Genomic DNA, 16,006 nt, shown 5'->3' with positions numbered 1-16,006 from the left:
AATTACATTTTTTTGCAGTGTGTTAAGCGTTTTTCACTCTAGTCAGGGACATTTATTTTATATCAAAAGGCTTCGTTCTTTGCCTTACAAAATGTGCTGGGCAGTCTGAATCTTTGTGGTTTGTCTCATTTGCAAAAGAATTGTGTTGCTTTAAAAATCGAATGTGAATACAGATTACAGCGTTCACCAAAACCATGTGTTTTGTGTTGATGTAAAATAAACAAAAAATCTGCACACTGCTATTTGCTGCTCCCAAAAAATGATTAAGGACAACGTTTGGGCCCAAAGGCCTGGTAAAGAACATGCCAAATGGCCCATACCCTTTTCTGTAGAATAATCGTGATTAATGATCGTGATTGAGTTTAACCGTTATCGTGCATCCCTAAGCGAGTGTGTGCTGTATTGGCATGTGAACTTCGGGCTTTGCTCCATCAGGTGTGGCTCCAGTACCAGTGTCTGTGGGACATGCAGCCCGAGAACATCTACAACCGGCTGGGAGAAGACCTCAACAAGTGGCAGGCCCTGCTGGTGCAGATCCGCAAAGCCCGAGGCACGTTTGACAACGCAGAGACCCGGAAGGAGTTCGGACCCGTCGTCATCGACTACGGCAAGGTCAGAGATGCCTTACAATATCACGCTACTTATAATAATGTTATAATATTGCTTTGCGTCCTAAGAAAATATCTAATTGTTACCTTTTATGGCAAGTAATTTTTTACAATATTATGTCGTCAAAGTAAACTATTTGAATTACTTGGTTAATTTTGCAAGAAAAGTAATGTTACAAAATTGTTACTTCATAAGAAAGTAACTAATTATGTTACTTTGTATGGAAAGTAATGCATTACATTGTTAAAAAGTAACTAATAGGGATGCACTATATTATCGGCAAAAATCGGTATCGGCCGATAGGAAGAAATTATGCCGATGTAATAACGTGTTGATATGCACCTGCAATAACTCACGTGTGCAAGGAGTGCTAGCGATAAGATCATGTCAGCAGTCAGGTCGTTCTTGAAGTGAAAACAAGCAAATACGTTGCATGTAGGGTGATTATATTGACAGTTTTTAAATGCTGCCTTGAATCTGAGGTACGGAATGATGTGACCGTCAACAAACTAGCCCAAAACGAGCCCAATCGCATCTCTCTCGCTCTCTCTCTAGCGCGTGCATTAGCCTTCACAGCAGCAGAAGCTCCTCCAGGTCCTAGTGCCCGAACGCTAGATTGTTTTGTGTGTATGTGTGTAGTGCGGGCGCTATTGCTACAGTAATGAAAAGCAGAATACACAAATCAATTGAAGTTTTTCTGAATAAATAAATCAGTAATGTCATACACGCATCACAAGCATGACACTTGTAAATTAAATACTTTTATATACAGTTTATTAATCCGTAATACAATTTTATAAAATGGATGAAAAATAATCCAAGGAGCTCTAAAGGCCGTATAAACTGATGTCAGGCCACCCCCACTCCATGTGCGCACACGTTAAATCCAAAAATGTAATAATTAGGTTACAACTGCAAATGTGGGGTGAAAAATCACTGACTTTATTATTGTTATATTCCGAGCTTTTAATATACTCGTATTAAAAAAAGAACTTTATTAACATTTATTTATCCTTAGCAAATATCATTTTAGGAAGGAGACCTTAGAAATACTTAAAAAAAAGTTTCTGCTCAAAATGGTGTGGTTTCCAAACAAAGGGAAAAAATAAACGTATAGCGGCATCGGCCAAAGTGAGTTAAAAATGATCGGCATATCGGCAAAAATCCAGTATCGTGCATCCCGAGTAACTAATTACATTACCTTTTATGGAAAGTTACAATTTTACTCTACCTTATACATTTTTTTAAAATAATTTTGTTAATGTAATTAGTTACTTTTTAATTACACTGCCTTTTATGGAAAGTAAGGCGTTACAATTTTGTTACAAAATAATAATGTAATTAGTAACTTAATGAAGAACAGTAGCGCTTCAGTGTTGCATCCCTCCCTGACAGTGTTCGTCTCCGGTGTGCTTCAGGTTCAGTCCAAAGTGAACCTGAAATACGACTCGTGGCATAAGGAGGTGCTCAGTAAGTTCGGACAGATGCTGGGGAACAACATGCAGGACTTCCACTCTCAGATCTCCAAGGTGAGTTTGAGCTCTCGCTGGTTTATGCTTACGGGCTGCAGTGAATTCGGCTGATCTGTTCTGCGGTCCTTCAGTCTCGTCAAGAGCTGGAGCAGCATTCGGTGGATACGGCCAGCACTTCTGACGCCGTGACCTTCATCACATACGTGCAGACGCTCAAGCGCAAGATCAAGCAGTTCGAGAAGCAAGTGGATGTGAGTACGCTAGCCAGGTTTACATTCTTACTCACACTGCAAAACAGGCTCACATTTACCATTTTAGTCTCGTTTCCAGTCCAAATATCTAAATATTCTTAGATCAAGATTAATTTACTAGATCAGTAAAATGACTTTTCTTTTTTTTGTTGAAAATAAAATCAAAATGAAGTATGGAAGCCCGTTTCCGCCACTTAATAAAAAAATAACAACGAGTAATTACGACTTTATCTCAGAATTCTGACTTTATAACTCGCAATTGTGAGGAAAAAAGTCCGAATTCTGAGATGTCGCAATTACTCTTATTTTTTTATTTAGTGGTGGAAACGGGTTTCCATACTTATACTTGTATATAAAACAACAAATATCTTGTGTTGTTTTACTGATCTAGTAAATGCATCTTGATTTAAGAACCGTTTGATATTTAGACTGGAAACGAGACAGAATGAGAAGAGCCTGAGTAAGAGGAGCGTTGTTTGCAGTGTATGAACTGTTATTGAAGCCTCTCGTGTCTCGTGCAGCTGTTCCGCAACGGCCAGCGTCTGCTGGAGAAGCAGCGGTTCCAGTTCCCGCCCTCGTGGCTCTACATCGATAACATCGAGGGCGAATGGGGCGCCTTCAGCGACATCATGAAGCGCAAAGACACGGCCATTCAGCAGCAGGTGGCCAACCTCCAGATGAAGATCGTGCAGGAGGACCGCGCGGTGGAGAACCGCACCACAGACCTGCTGTCCGACTGGGAGAAGACCAAGCCTGTGGCGGTGTGTGTGTGTGTGTGTGTGTGTGTGTGTGTGTGTGTGTGTGTGTGTGTGTGTGTGTGTGTGTGTGTGTGTAAGGAAAGCGTCTCCGGGCAGTGGGAGCTGAGCTCAGGGCTCACTGTGTGTGTGCTTCTTTGCTCTGCAGGGCAATCTGCGGCCAGAGGAGGCGCTGCAGTCGCTCACCATCTACGAGGGCAAATTTGGGCGTCTGAAAGATGACCGGGAGAAATGTGCGAAGGCCAAAGAGGCTCTGGAGCTGACAGACACCGGCCTGCTGAGCAGCAGCGAGGAGAGAGTTCAGGTGCGAAACCGCAATTCAATATCAGTGTCGATTCACAACAAGTGCAGATAGCGTGCCTTGTTGGCAAGTGCAATTCGCTCTAGCTCCGCCTAGCAATGCCTGGCTGTGCCAAACAAAAGTGGGGAAAAAACGCCCGTAGTTCAGCATCCTCAGTGGTGTAATCAGTAAAGCACAAGGCTAATAAATAGATCACCATTTTGTTGCGATCAACACGGCTTCGAATCTGCTTTTTACAAAGCCTGCTCTTCTCTCTTTTCTCATCACAAATCACATCGGAATTAAAATTAAGAAAATGTTCTAAATATAGCAATAAAGTTCCAAACAAATGTTTAATTAATAATAAAAGCATTTTTTGGTTAGGGAGGGGTGTATTTTATTGTCTCTTTAAGGCATTTAATAATTTAAATAAAAATTATAATTTACACTGTTATTATTGGGGCGGCAGTGGCTCAGTGGTTCATGTAGGTTGTCTACAAACCAGAAGGTTGGTGGTTCAATCCCCGGTTCCACCTGACCAAGTGCCCATGAGTCCATTTACCATTTATTGCATCCTGTTAATGTACAACAATACTGGGGTGCCAAAGTATGTATCTATCAAAATAAATGATAAATTACATGTAGTTACTATTTATATGGCAAAGAACTGCTACATTTATATGGTCTAAATAGAATATATCACTGTTCACTTAGTAGATGGAAACTACATCTATTTGCACGTAGTGTAAATATCATCTATCGCTAAGAAAATGTTATTTTCTCTTGGTGTAAATAGCATCTGTTGTTATTTTCACTGAGTGTAAATTGCCACTGCCATAAAATAAACACTTGTTTTCTTTCCACTAGTCAAGAAAATGACCCATGCATGAAAAAATTAAGTTTTTTCCTTTAGTGTCATATTTATCTTTATCTTTTAAAATTAGCTTAAAGCGTTAGTTCAGGCAGTAATGATAATAGTGTGATGAATTCCTCCTGTGGTTGGCCAGCCGTCAGACCTCCGCTCATCTTCACACACAGATGAAGATATTAGTGTTGAAATCCGATGGCTCAGAAAGGCCTTCATTGACACCAATGTCATTTCCTCTCTCAAGACCCATAAAGGCACTAAAGACGTCGTTACAAAGCCCATCTCACTACAGCGGCTCTACAATCATTGATGAAGAGGCCAGAATAGAGTTAGTGCGGGAAAACACTAAATAACGACTTATATAGTGATGGCCGATTTCAGAACAAAGCTTCAAACCGTTATGAGTCAGTGAATCGATTCATGATTCGAACCGTTATGAGTCAGTGAATCGATTCATGATTCGAACCGTTATGAGTCAGTGAATCGATTCATGATTCGAACCGTTATGAGTCAGTGAATCGATTCATGATTCGAACCGTTATGAGTCAGTGAATCGATTCATGATTTGAACCGTTATGAGTCAGTGAATCGATTCATGATTTGAACCGTTATGAGTCAGTGAATCGATTCATGATTCGGACCGTTATGAGTCAGTGAATCGGTTCATGATTCGGACTGCCAAAGTCTCGTGATTAATGTGTGTTTTCTGCTTCGTCAGGTGGCTCTGGAGGAGCTGCAGGACCTGAAGGGAGTTTGGTCCGAGCTGTCAAAGGTTTGGGAGCAGATCGATCAGATGAAGGAACAGCCGTGGGTCTCGGTGCAGCCACGCAAGGTGAGCGAGATTCGCTTCACTGACTCCGTGTCTGAGGGTTTGCTTCACTGACTCCGTGTTTTGGTTCCGTACAGCTGCGGCAGAATCTGGACGGCCTCCTCAACCAGCTGAAGAACTTCCCCGCCCGTCTGAGACAGTACGCCTCCTACGAGTTCGTGCAGCGGCTGCTCAAAGGATACATGAAGGTGAGTCGGTTCTGAAGGAAGCCTACACACTGCAAAAAAAACTTTTCTTACTCAGTATTTTTGTCTTGTTTCTAGTCCAAACATCTAAAAATTCTTAAAACAAGACGTATTTACTAGACAAGCAAAAGTAATGGTCTTGTTTTGGGAAAATAACTCTAAATGAAGAGAGTTTCTGCTTAAAATAAGATAAATAATCTGCCAATGGGGTGAGAAAAATAATCTTAAAGCAACATTACTTTACTCACCCCACTGACAGATTATCTTATTTTAAGCAAAAACTCTCTTAATTAATTAAAGACCATCATTTTTACTTGTCTAGTAAATGTTTCTTAATGTAAGAATTTTTAGATATTTGGACTAGAAACAAGAGAAAAATACTGAGTAAGAAATGCATTTTTTGCAGTGTAAAACGTAATTTTACAATATTTTGTTACTTCATAAATTAATTGCTACTTTCCATAAAAAGTAATGTTACAATATTGAGTTACTTCATGAAAAGTAATTGTTACTTTCCTTAAAAGTTAGTTACAAAATTGCGCTACTTCATAAAGTAATTGTTACTTTTTATAGAAAGTAATGTTACAATGTTGCGTTACTTTCAAATTTCGATAAGAAAGTAAGTTAGTAAAAGCTTGATTTGTCCCGTGTTCAGGTGAACATGCTGGTGATTGAGCTGAAGTCGGAGGCGCTGAAGGACCGCCACTGGAAGCAGCTGATGAAGCGTCTGCATGTGAACTGGGTTCTGTCGGAGCTGAGCCTGGGCCAGATCTGGGACGTGGACCTGCAGAAGAATGAGATGGTGGTGAAGGACGTGCTGCTGGTGGCCCAGGGAGAGATGGCCCTGGAGGAGTTCCTCAAACAGGTCAGACCGGCTCCAGAGCGGTGACGCTTCGGCAGGCCTGGCTGTGTTCTTACGCTCTTTCCTTCCGCAGATTCGGGAGGTGTGGAACTCATACGAGCTCGATCTGGTCAACTATCAGAACAAGTGTCGTCTGATCCGGGGATGGGACGATCTGTTCAACCGCGTCAAGGAGCACATCAACAGCGTGTCTGCCATGAAACTATCACCCTACTACAAGGTAGGTATGGCACGATACCACAATTCTGGCTTCGGTACGGCACCACAATCTAATACCGAAGTAACCGATATTAAATCGATACCCAGAGGTGGATAAACTACACAACCTCATTACTGGAGTAACAGCACTGCTGGTCTAATATTACTCCATTACGAGTGAAAGTTGTAAAAACAGATTTCTACTGCAGTAAAAGTACAGAAGTATTTGTTTTCAAAAGTACTTAAGTATCAAAAGTAAATGTCCTTCTTTATGTCGCCGCATTATTGTATTATAGTTGTATAAATGCACATTATGCCATCATGGTTTAAGCCAGTCAGTGACGCTCCATCTGACACACTAGCAGACGACTAACTTAAACTCATTTAAATACTTGTAGAAAAGTTACAAAGCTGCTGTCACTTTAAGGCCGAATGCACGGATCCAATACACTGATACACATCTGATATTCTCACACTGTTCACCTTCACTGAAGACAGAATCAACTTTGTTTATGTGAATCCTCCACTAAATGAGCATTTGGACATCCGTCTTCTTCCATTTTGCTCTAAACTATAAATCAGTGTTTAATAAATGCTGTGAAATCATTGAACTTCACGAGACTCTACAAGAGTGATTCCTGAAAGGCTTTCTGCAAAAACCCAAACACCTTTTAAAGAAGAAAAAAATCATCACTGACTTTCAGAGCTGCGACAGAAACGACTTTCCACTTCGAGGACCTTGATAGAAATGTAGTGGAGTAAAGAGGACGATATTTGTCTTTCAGATGGAGTGAAGTTAAAGTCAGAAGATTACAGAAAGAATAATACTCCAGTAAAGCACAGAGACTCAAACAGTGAACTTCAGTACAGGACTCGAGGAAATGAGCTGAGGGACTGTCCAGATCTGTCGATACAACACAGTCTGATATTGGCACGGGAATATTGCGTGAATGAGTAAAATTATGCACGTTTTGAGTTTATAAAGTGGGAAATTACCGCAAATGTTTAATTTTAAATTAATCAACAAATATTATCACATCAGTCATTTGAAAACTTTCTTGTGAGAAATAATTTCAGCAAAAATCTCTCAATATGAGCAAATTGCTTCTGGCTTCAAAATACATCACTGCAAAAAATGCTCTTCTTACTTGATGAGGCAAAATGATCTGCCAATGGGGTGAGAAAAATAATCTTATTTCTGATTGAAATCTTGTTTCTTGTTTCCGTTCCAAACAGAAATAAGATTATATTTCTCACCCCATTGGCAGATCATTTTGCATGTTTTAAGCAAAAACCTCATTTTTATATTTTTCCCCAAAGCAAAAATATCTTATGTCATTTAAATTATCTGGTTGTGCCCCTAAAATTTTCAGTCGAGGGCCACTGCGCTCCTATTGTAAAACGTTAGTCTGGTGCCCTGAGTTTGAGTCGTAGTATTTCCTCCGTTTATTACTCCGTCTCTCCGCAGGTGTTCGAGGAAGACGCTCTGAGCTGGGAAGACAAACTCAATCGCATCATGGCTCTGTTCGACGTGTGGATCGATGTGCAGCGGCGATGGGTTTACCTGGAAGGCATCTTCACAGGAAGTGCAGACATCAAACACCTGCTTCCTGTGGAGACGCAGCGCTTCCAGAGGTCAGCGGCCCAAGCCATCCATTACAGGGATAGGGCACACTAAAATGAGCCTGATGTTGATCTGCTGACCCCAGGGCATCAACATCTAGGTGTGTGTGTTTCTTCAGGAGAACACAAATGAAGATGTTTAACTCACTCAACCGTTGCTGTGTGTCGGTCATATAATGATGAGAATGGGGAACAACTCTATGAGAGCAAAAACAAACATGCTTAGACAACACACACACACACACACACACACACCTGCTGCTCGTGACGACACACTGATGTCTGAATACACAAAACCATCAGTTTGTGTGAGAAATCGAGCCGTATTTATATCATTTTTTACCTCAAATACAACGCTATATCCAACAGCCTTCACACGCTTCACTTCCGGTAAGGTCAATAATACACGATCTGGCTCATATATCCAGCGCGGGTGAAGGCCCGTATATCCAGCGCGGGTGAAGGCCCGTATATCCAGCGCGGGTGAAGGCCCGTATATCCAGCGCGGGTGAAGGCCCGTATATCCAGCGCGGGCGAAGGCCCGTATATCCAGCGCGGGCGAAGGCCCGTATATCCAGCGCGGGTGAAGGCCCGTATATCCAGCGCGGGTGAAGGCCCGTATATCCAGCGCGGGCGAAGGCCCGTATATCCAGCGCGGGCGAAGGCCCGTATATCCAGCGCGGGTGAAGGCCCGTATATCCAGCGCGGGTGAAGGCCCGTATATCCAGCGCGGGTGAAGGCCCGTATATCCGGCGCGGGTGAAGGCCCGTATATCCATTGATTAAAGTTCTGCATAATTAAGGGCGTGGTTACTTTGAGTGACAGGTGGATAGCCATATATCCGCCAGCTATAGTCATTGCGTCACCTAAGCCCCGCCCACATCCCGCCTCTGCCTATTTTCTGTTATCCGGGAGTGACACGCTGGCAAGATGGCGACGCCCAGCTCGACTCTGTTACACTTCAGAATGGCTCATCGGAATCATATGGGTGATGTCACGGACACTACGGCCATATTTTATTACATTTTATGTTTAAGATATCAGTCCGTCGTTAGGAGCAGCAGGGTGTGTGTGTGTTGTCTAAGCATGTTTTTTAACTATCATAGATTTGTTCCCCATTCACATCATTATATGACCGACACACAGCAACGGCTGAGTTAAAAATCTTCATTTGCGTTCTCCTGAAGAAACACACACACCTACATGTTGATGCCCTGGGGTCAGCAGATCAACATCAGGCTCTATTGGCTGGACCATCCCTTTAAACCAATGAGCTGCAGGTCTCAGGCTGTGGGCTGAACATGTGACTCGTTTGCTTTCACAGCATCAGCACAGAGTTTCTGGCTCTGATGAAGAAGGTGACCAAGTCTCCTCTGGTCATGGACGTGCTGAACATCCAGGGGGTTCAGAGGTCACTGGAGAGACTCGCAGATCTGCTGGGAAAGATCCAGAAAGCACTGGGAGAGTATCTGGAGCGAGAGCGCTCGTCTTTCCCCAGGTCAGACATGCACTATATCAGCCGTCCAGAGGACATTAGATAATGTTTGTTGTTGACCTTTTTCCCCCCAAGTCGACCCAAAGCTGACTAAACAAAACAACTATTGATTAAATATGATGACTATAGAGGACATTTGGCGCAGAACTAAGACTAAATTAAAAAGTAGCGGCAAAATTAACTTTTCGAAATTGTGGGTTTTATTAGTTGCCGTAATAAACATGTCGGTTATCGTTTGAATTTTAACGATTCCTAATTTACATAACATAAAAAGTAATGTTGCAATATTGCGTTAGTTCATGAGAAGTAATTGTTACTTTCCATTAAAAGTAATGTTACAGTATTGCGTAACTTCATGAGAAGTAATTGTTACTTTTTATGGAAAGCAATGTTATAATATTGCGTTACATTCAAATTTCAGTAACAAAGTTTGTAAAAGCTTGATTTGTCCCATCGCTGGTGATCGAGCTGAAGTCCGAGGCGTCTGCGTTTGAGTTTTACCGATTCGTAATTCCGGCATGTTTGTTAGGTTGATTGATCGCAGGCTCCAGTGTTGGTGTGGTCACGCGTGTCTAACGCTGAAGACTCATGGGGCTCTGTCTGTTTCCCGCAGGTTCTACTTTGTTGGTGATGAAGATTTGCTGGAGATCATTGGTAACAGCAAGAACGTGGCCAAACTGCAGAAGCACTTCAAGAAGATGTTTGCTGGCGTTTCGAGCATCCTTCTGAACGAGGACAACACGGAGGTTCTGGGAATCTCGTCCCGAGAGGGAGAGGAGGTACGAGAGATCAATATTTAGATCTATATATATATATAATTGTTACCCCGCTCTATCGCTGGTTATTCGGCTCAAGGTTTGACCTGCTGCTGTTCCAGGTGTTCTACAAGACGGCGGTGTCCATCACGGAGCATCCGAAGATCAACGAATGGCTGACGCTGGTGGAGCACGAGATGCGCGTCACGCTGGCCAAACTACTGGCGGAGTCTGTGACTGAAGTGGCCGCATTCAACAAGGGCACGGGCCTCGACCTCAGCACATACCTGCAGTGGATCGACCGCTACCAGGTACACACACACACACACACACACACACACACACACGGGCCTCGACCTCAGCACATACCTGCAGTGGATCGACCGCTACCAGGTACACACACACACACACACGGGCCTCGACCTCAGCACATACCTGCAGTGGATCGACCGCTACCAGGTACACACACACACACACACACACACACACACACACACGGGCCTCAACCTCAGCACATACCTGCAGTGGATCGACCGCTACCGGACACACACACACACACGGGCACGGGCCTCGACCTCAGCACATACCTGCAGTGGATCGACCGCTACCGGACACACACACACACACGGGCACGGGCCTCGACCTCAGCACATACCTGCAGTGGATCGACCGCTACCGGACACACACACACACACGGGCACGGGCCTCGACCTCAGCACATACCTGCAGTGGATCGACCGCTACCAGGTACACACACACACACACACACACGGGCCTCAACCTCAGCACATACCTGCAGTGGATCGACCGCTACCGGACACACACACACACACACACACACACACACACACACACACACGGGCACGGGCCTCGACCTCAGCACATACCTGCAGTGGATCGACCGCTACCAGGTACACACACACACACACACACGGGCACGGGCCTCGACCTCAGCACATACCTGCAGTGGATCGACCGCTACCAGGTACACACACACACACACACACACACACACACACACACACACACACACACACACACACACACACACACACACACACACGGGCCTCAACCTCAGCACATACCTGCAGTGGATCGACCGCTACCGGACACACACACACACACACGGGCACGGGCCTCGACCTCAGCACATACCTGCAGTGGATCGACCGCTACCAGGTACACACACACACACACACACACACACACACACACACGGGCACGGGCCTCGACCTCAGCACATTCCTGCAGTGGATCGACCGCTACCAGGTACACACACACACACACACACACACACACACACACACACACACACGGGCCTCAACCTCAGCACATACCTGCAGTGGATCGACCGCTACCGGACACACACACACACACACACACACACACGGGCACGGGCACGGGCCTCAACCTCAGCACATACCTGCAGTGGATCGACCGCTACCGGACACACACACACACACACACACATGGGCACGGGCCTCGACCTCAGCACATACCTGCAGTGGATCGACCGCTACCAGGTACACACACACACACACACACACGGGCACGGGCCTCGACCTCAGCACATTCCTGCAGTGGATCGACCGCTACCAGGTACACACACACACACACACACACACACACACACACACACACACACACACACACGGGCCTCAACCTCAGCACATACCTGCAGTGGATCGACTGCTACCGGACACACACACACACACGAGCACGGGCCTCGACCTCAGCACATACCTGCAGTGGATCGACCGCGACCAGGTACACACACACACACACACACACACACACACACACACACACACACACACACACACACACACACACGGGCACAGGCCTCGACCTCAGCACATACCTGCAGTGGATCGACCGCGACCAGGTACACACACACACACACACGCGGGCACGGGCCTCGACCTCAGCACATACCTGCAGTGGATCGACCGCTACCAGGTACACACACACACACGGGCCTCGACCTCAGCACATACCTGCAGTGGATCGACCGCTACCAGGTACACACACACACTGATGACCTCTGACCCGTCTCTGTGCTTCAGGCCCAGCTGGTGGTTCTGTCGACCCAGATCGACTGGTCAGAGAATGTGGAGAACGCTCTGACCCAGATCGCCGGCGGCGGGAACATGGCTCCGCTTCAGGCCGTCCTGACCAATGTGGAGGCGACGCTCAACCTGCTGGCCGACACCGTCCTGATGGAGCAGCCGCCGCTGCGCAGGAGGAAGCTGGAGCACCTGGTGAGGAGTGTGTGTGTGAGAGAGTGTGTTAGAGCTGTATCTGGAGACATCATGTTTAGTTGTATGATTTGTTTTGACGTCATGGATCACAATCAGCTGTTAAATTTAAGGACACAATTCGATAATACCAGTTTTGCTTAAACGAGTCTCAGTGGTGTCAAGTCACATTAGCAATTAAAGACCAAACACTTCACCCACTAGTCCCAATCATTTCTGGTTTGACTGAATCTTGATTCAAAGGAAGTGTGTGTAAGATTGTGGCCAGAACTGGTACTGCAATCACTTCCAGATGACTGTAGAGCGGTGTCTCCCCCTCCCACTGACTCGAGGTTGCCAGTTTGGCTGCAGGAACATTTGTAGATCCGCAGCTGTGGTCACTAGAGCAGATCTGGCAACCCCGAACACTACTGACTCCTGATTGGTCGATAGGTGGAGGGCGGAGCTTCAGGCCAAAAGCAGGGCTCCACATTTTACTTGCCCGACGGACAAGCGGATTAAAACGCCAATAATAAAGAATAACTAGCGAATTACAAATGCAAGAATGGGCGTTCCTTTAGTGTAAGTGGCGATGGATAGTGGATAATGGTGTAATATATAATGAGCTGAAGGTGGCGCTGTTGATGCTCGAGGAGAAATCACAACACATGAGCTGCTCACTGAGAAACTGAGCTAAACATTCAACATGTGCAGTTTTTATATTTATAACATAGTGTTAAACAACATCGCATGACCAAGAGTGTGTTTGTGAGTGTGTTCTGAATACGACACTGGTTTCATATGACAGCTCCATAAACGATTCATTAACATTAATCACTTACATTTGAGACGCAATATTGACTGTTTTTGCTCTAGTTCAGCAGCGAAAATAGATCATAACGCGTCTCACAGCAACAGTGTGTGTTACTGAATCATTCAGTGTTTGAATCAAAGATTCAATGACCTGTTCGTATACGACTCCCTCAATCCTGAATGAATCGGCCGTTTGAATGAATCGGTTGAATGACTCACTCAGAAAGACTCACCTGCTGCCACCTGCTGGTGGTTTAGTTTCACGTTTAAACATTCTTTCCAACATTTCTTATTTGTTATTTCAAAAATACTAATCTCATAACATTATTGAATGCAGTTGTATTTTTTCAGTGTAAATTATTTAATTAGATTGGTAACAGCCCTGTAGTGTCTTATTTTAATTTAATGTATAGATCTAATTTAAGACTATAATATGAAACCTGAAGCATAGCTTATATTTAAGATCGGGGGAAAATGCCCTTTATAAAAGGTAAAAATATCTCAAATATGCAGATTTAAATATGCCAAAGCGGACTGAACACTGGGGAGAATATCGCTTCAGAATAAATTATATTTACAACACACACTTTTTATTTCTGGACAAGCAAATTGTTTTACTCAGAGAAGTGAATGACCCATTTACTTGTTGCCTGAAGGTCAAGCACATAAGCATGCTTAATGTGGAGCCCTGACTAAAGGCAAAGGTGTGTGTTATCCCTAGATCACGGAGCTGGTGCACCAGAGAGACGTGTCCAGAGCTCTGATCAGGAATAAGATCGACAACCCCAAATCCTTCGAGTGGCTGAGTCAGATGCGCTTTTACTTCGACCCCAAGCAGACCGACGTCCTGCAGCAGCTCTCCATCCAGATGGCCAATGCCAAGTTCAACTACGGCTTCGAGTACCTGGGCGTGCAGGATAAGCTGGTGCAGACCCCGCTGACGGACCGCTGCTACCTCACCATGACCCAGGCTCTGGAGGCCCGGCTGGGAGGCTCACCCTTCGGTCAGTGTCCGCGGCCGATTAAAACCCCAAGAACAAAAAATAACTAGCAAATCACCAAAATGCCAGAATGGGCGTTCCTTTAGTGTAAGTGGCGATGGATAGTGGATAATGGTGTAATATATAATGAGCTGAAGGTGACGCTGTTGATGCTCGAGGAGAAATCACAATACAAGACACTGAGAAACTGACCCTAACATTCAACATGGGCAGTTTATATATTTATAACAGTGTTAAACAACATCGCATGACCAAGAGTGTGTGTTCCTGAACACCATCACCATGACAGCTCCTTAAACGATTCATTAACATTAATCACTTACATTTGAGACGCAATATTGACTGTTCTATTTCAGCTGCGAAAATAGATCATAACGCGTCTCACAGCAACAGTGTGTGTTACTGAATGATTCAGTGTTTGAATGAATCGTTTGAATGAATCGACTCTGACTCACTCAGAAAGACTCACCTGCTGCCACCTGCTGGTGGTTTAGTTTCACGTTTAAACATTCTTTCCAACATTTTTTTTGTTATTTCAAAAATACTAATCTCATAACATTATTTAATGCGGTTGTAATTTTTCAGTGTAAATTATTTAATTAGATTGGTGATAGCCCTGTAGTGTCTTAGTTTAATTTAATGTATAGATCAAATTTAAGACTATAATATGAAACCTGAAGCATATAGTCTTAATTGAATAAGATTAGGGGAAAATGCCCTTTATAAAGGTAAAAATATCACAAGTATGCAGCTTTAAATATGTCAAAACACTGGTGAGAATATTGCTTACGAATAAATTATATTTACAACACACTCAAAAATAAAACCTTTTTTCCAGGCAAGCTAATTTTTTACTCGGACAAATGAACAAATGATTTACTTATCCTAAGGAGAAGCACATTAAAAAAAATAGGTCTCTAATTGAACATTTTCTAGTGACTGATCACATCTAAATATTTCAGTTGGCCAAACTGAAGCTGATAACATCACTGTTTACTCCAGAACGACTGTACAGCCAAATCTAATTCTGCTGCAGTATTGTCCTGTTTAACACTGAAGCTGCTCTGACACAATCGGCGCTGGAGAAGAGCGATAGAAATAAAGATGACTGATTGCTGACGGTGCTCATGTTTTGCAGGTCCTGCTGGAACGGGGAAGACTGAGTCTGTTAAAGCTCTCGGGCATCAGCTGGGCCGCTTCGTGCTGGTCTTCAACTGCGACGAGACCTTCGACTTCCAGGCCATGGGCCGCATCTTCGTGGGCCTGTGCCAGGTGGGCGCGTGGGGCTGCTTCGACGAGTTCAACCGGCTGGAGGAGCGCATGCTGTCGGCCGTCTCCCAGCAGGTGCAGTACATCCAGGTGGCCCTGAGGGAGCACATCAACCCCAGCAGAGACCGCAGTACGTGCTTACTCATCCCTCTGAGCTCCAGGGCTTCCAACGGGGTTAAAGCGTTAGTTCAGCCTGTAATGTGAATAGTGTGATTAATTCCTCCTGTGGTTGGCCAGCCGTCAGACCTCCGCTCATCTTCACACACAGATGAAGATATTAGTGTTGAAATCCGATGGCTCAGAAAGGCCTTCATTGACACCAATGTCATTTCCTCTCTCAAGACCCATAAAGGCACTAAAGACGTCGTTACAAAGCCCATCTCACTACAGCGGCTCTACAATCATTGATGAAGAGGCCAGAATAGAGTTAGTGCGCAAAAACACTAAATAACGACTTATATAGTGATGGCCGATTTCAGAACAAAGCTTCGAACCGTTATGAGT

At 44.5% G+C, this 16,006-nt stretch overlaps 1 protein-coding gene across 2 annotated transcripts in view; it reads left to right on the top strand.

Annotated features, from left to right (window-relative positions):
- The window catches only part of dync1h1 (dynein, cytoplasmic 1, heavy chain 1), a 109,998-nt gene that overhangs the window by 13,106 nt on the left and 80,886 nt on the right, over positions 1-16,006 (top strand). For both annotated transcript variants that reach the window (XM_067454810.1, XM_067454809.1), the window contains exons 13-28: positions 436-612; positions 2,028-2,138; positions 2,213-2,332; positions 2,854-3,093; positions 3,236-3,391; positions 4,954-5,067; positions 5,142-5,252; positions 5,905-6,114; positions 6,185-6,331; positions 7,778-7,944; positions 9,257-9,430; positions 10,041-10,206; positions 10,305-10,493; positions 12,249-12,443; positions 13,954-14,236; positions 15,372-15,632. In XM_067454810.1, the coding sequence (XP_067310911.1) occupies positions 436-612; positions 2,028-2,138; positions 2,213-2,332; positions 2,854-3,093; positions 3,236-3,391; positions 4,954-5,067; positions 5,142-5,252; positions 5,905-6,114; positions 6,185-6,331; positions 7,778-7,944; positions 9,257-9,430; positions 10,041-10,206; positions 10,305-10,493; positions 12,249-12,443; positions 13,954-14,236; positions 15,372-15,632 (2,821 nt within the window). The remainder of the gene's footprint in view (positions 1-435; positions 613-2,027; positions 2,139-2,212; positions 2,333-2,853; positions 3,094-3,235; positions 3,392-4,953; positions 5,068-5,141; positions 5,253-5,904; positions 6,115-6,184; positions 6,332-7,777; positions 7,945-9,256; positions 9,431-10,040; positions 10,207-10,304; positions 10,494-12,248; positions 12,444-13,953; positions 14,237-15,371; positions 15,633-16,006) is intronic.

Source organism: Pseudorasbora parva, chromosome 10 (assembly GCF_024679245.1).
Source record: "Pseudorasbora parva isolate DD20220531a chromosome 10, ASM2467924v1, whole genome shotgun sequence".
In the NCBI taxonomy this organism is placed as follows: domain Eukaryota; kingdom Metazoa; phylum Chordata; class Actinopteri; order Cypriniformes; family Gobionidae; genus Pseudorasbora; species Pseudorasbora parva.
The sequence above is the reverse complement of the archived record's forward strand: the minus strand, read 5'-3'. Positions and strand labels throughout refer to the sequence as shown.